The sequence below is a fragment of the Stegastes partitus genome, unplaced genomic scaffold, assembly GCF_000690725.1.
Source record: "Stegastes partitus isolate 25-593 unplaced genomic scaffold, Stegastes_partitus-1.0.2 Scaffold1033, whole genome shotgun sequence".
NCBI classification, from domain to species: domain Eukaryota; kingdom Metazoa; phylum Chordata; class Actinopteri; family Pomacentridae; genus Stegastes; species Stegastes partitus.
Window position 1 is genome coordinate 234,383 of NW_007578764.1, and position 3,134 is coordinate 237,516.

The following is a 3,134-nucleotide window of genomic DNA, read 5'->3' on the forward strand; positions in this document are numbered from 1 at the left end:
GATTAGACCCTGAACCACCCAGTCCTGGTTTACTGGTCTGGATTAGACCCTGAACCACCTGGTCCTGGTTTACTGGTCTGGATTAGACCCTGACCCACCCAGTTCTGGTCTACTGGTCTGGATTAGACCCTCAACCACCCAGTCCTGGTTTACTGGTTGAAACTTATCCCTGGATGTCCCTCAGAGCTACCGCTTCCACAAAGCTCTGAAATGTAAAGGAAGTTTTTGCGTTTCATCATTTATTAGTACCTGTCCAGGTGAACCTGCCTTCACCCTGAGTCAGCTGGGATAGACTGCAGCAGAACATTTGGTGAGTTTTGCTCGCGGTTCAGACATTTTAGAGTTTTGCAGAAGCAGCTGTTGAGGGCAAATAAACCTGGTGGACTGTGAGGCAGCTGCTCATTCTGACTGGTTCACCTGGAAGCAGTGAGGGGCGGGGCCAGACAGAGCTGGATGACTGTTGGTTAGTTAGCTGCGAGGTAGCACGTGGTCGGATTCTTACTGGCCTACAAAGCTGGAGGCTAACTAGGATAGCTAGTGGTGGGGGACTGAAGTGAACATCTTCATATCTGAACAGTTTTTAGTTTTACAACCACAAAACACAATAAAACTAATTTTCAGAAAAGGGGACCTTTAAGTCCTGCAACTGATTCTGATTGCTGTTTTTCATCATGATTCTGCTGCAGATTTTACTGCGACGGTTTGGTTCTGAAATATGGTTTTTGTTTCAGTTGAGAGGAGGAGACGTTTCAACATCAACGATCGTATCAAAGAACTTGGAGCTCTGATTCCCAAATCATCAGACCCGTCAGTAAACACTAATACCACTGATACTTCAAGCACTACTTCTGATAATGCTGACACTACCACTGCTATGACTGATACTTTATCAGAGCAGCACCACAGTACTTCACCCTGATATTTATCAGTGCAGCCAAACAGAGCTAATGCGCTGTGATTGGTCCATCAGGGAGACGAGGTGGAACAAAGGGACGATTCTGAAGGCGTCGGTGGATTACATCCGCAAACTGCAGAAAGAACAGCAGCGAACTCGAGAGATGGAAGAGAGGCAGAGGAGGCTGGAGAACACCAACCGGTCGCTGCTGCTGAGGATACAGGTGAGGGCAGAACATCTGTGACTGGAAAGCTGTCTGGTGTGCTTCTGTCTGAGCCCTGGGCTTTCTTGTGCTTTGCAGGAGTTGGAGGTCCAGGCTCGGCTCGGCGGTTTCTCCTCATCCTCCCCCCTTCCTCCCCACTCCTCCACCCCTCTTGCCCCACCCCCCCTCCTGTCCCCCCCCCTGCCTGCATTCTCCTCCCCCTCCTCCCCCCTTGTGAGCCCTCCTCTGGGTCTGGATGCTCTGAGCTTCGTGGACCTGGAGGATCCTCAGGGGGCGTCGGCGGTCTTCTCCCCAGACCTGCTACCGGGTCTGGGTGGGCTGCTGATGGAGGATGGAGGCGGCGTGATGTCCGACCCGCTGCTGTCCTGCGGTGCCTCGAAGACGAGCAGCCGGAGGAGCAGCTTCAGCATGGACGAGGACCTCTGATGACGTCAGCATTCAGGGATCTGATAGGCTGAGCTGGAGACTGGACTCCGCCTTTTTTCATCTTCAGTACAACTATTTTAACTCATGACATCATCCAAACAGAGAATGCACAGAGTCGCCATGGTAACCACCACATGTCTTCCAGTGGACAGTTGGGTGTCCTGTAGAGTTGTCATGGCAACTGATAGGACATCACCGTGGTTACCACCGTGTGTCCCAAAGTGTTGCCGCTGTAATCCCTGTCTGCTCTGTCAGTGCGATGTCCCTAAGGCTGCTTTGTCTCACAGTGTCACCATGGTAACCCCTGCCACCGCGTTACCATGGTAACCACTGTGCGATGACTGCTGAGTTCTGCGTCATCTCCTTAGCATCCTTTCGGGAACAAGAAAGGGACGGAGCTGGAAACTGCAAAAGTCAACAAGCTGCTAGCTTGTTCATTAGCAGCCAATCAAAGTGTGAAATGAACTGATTTCTTTGGTTTCATCTGTCCGGCTGCTGAGACGCCGCAGGTGTGCTCTCACCTGGACGGCTCAGGCTGAAGCTGCAGGTGAGTCCAGGTCCTCTGAATAGGAAACACATGAATCTGTAATCACTGTGCTGGAAACAAAGAGAAAACCTGAAGGGAAACTGAAGCGGTTTCATCTCCACATGCTGTCAGCAGTGTTCGAACTGGTTTCATTCCACTGGTTCAGTTTGGTCTCGTTAAAGTCGTCACAGTCAACATTTTATTGTTTTTATTGGTGGAGACTTGAATCACATCACCAACCGCTAAGTTAGCTCACTGTTAGCCATCACCTACAAAGGGTAGTAATACAGCTGGATCTAATAGCTGGCTGGCTGTTAGCTGCAGCTGATAGCAGGCTAGCTTTTAGCTGCAGTTAATATCAGTCAAACTGTTAGCTGCAACTGATAGCAGGCTAAGTCGTAGCTGCTTTCAAAGGAGGCAAAGTTTAAGTGTTGTTTGGAGTTATTTTGTTAGCTCCAAGGTCCACATTCAGAGAAAACAGATGCATTGAGATGGGAGTGAAGGAAGACGTCTGTGTTCAACTGGAACAGAATCTCTGGACAGAGGAGGGTCTACAACACTTGTCAGTCCAGAGGGATCTTCCCATGTGGAGGGGCCGGGGATCGAACCACCAACCTTGTGATCAGTGGACAACCGGCTGTACCACCTGAGCCACAGCCGCCAACAGACTGTGTGAACTGTAACCTGTTGGGAGCTCAGAGCAAAGTTAGTTCACTGCTGTTATCAGTTCTTAGTTTGTAGCCAACTGTGAGGTGAGCTCGTCTAAAAAGGACCTGCTGACTGTTAGCCTCGCCCAGTGGTACAGGGAGCAAGGAGTGTGCAGTTTCTCTGAAATGATTTGACATTGTATCTCCTCAGAGTAATCAGATTCCTTTTAAATAGAACAGTAGACTGTTGTCTCTGATGTCGGCTTAAAATCTGCCAGTTTAGATTTACAATATTCAGGCTCCACAGCAGGAGCTAAACTGAACTGAGTCCATCTCTGGTTCCTTCAGTCTTGATCTGCTGACAGACTCAGTCCTCCTCAGCACGGAGGAGACCAGAGTCCACTAAGTTCTGCTCAC

General features: G+C 49.9%; 1 protein-coding gene across 1 annotated transcript in view; it reads left to right on the plus strand.

Annotated features, from left to right (window-relative positions):
• The window catches only part of tfe3a (transcription factor binding to IGHM enhancer 3a), a 19,722-nt gene extending 16,594 nt beyond the window's left edge, over positions 1–3,128 (plus strand). Inside the window, exons 10-12 of the mRNA XM_008295246.1 lie at positions 732–807; positions 971–1,118; positions 1,197–3,128. Of these exons, the coding sequence (XP_008293468.1) occupies positions 732–807; positions 971–1,118; positions 1,197–1,544 (572 nt within the window). The 3' untranslated portion in view covers positions 1,545–3,128. The remainder of the gene's footprint in view (positions 1–731; positions 808–970; positions 1,119–1,196) is intronic.
• Positions 3,129–3,134: the final 6 nt, after the last annotated feature.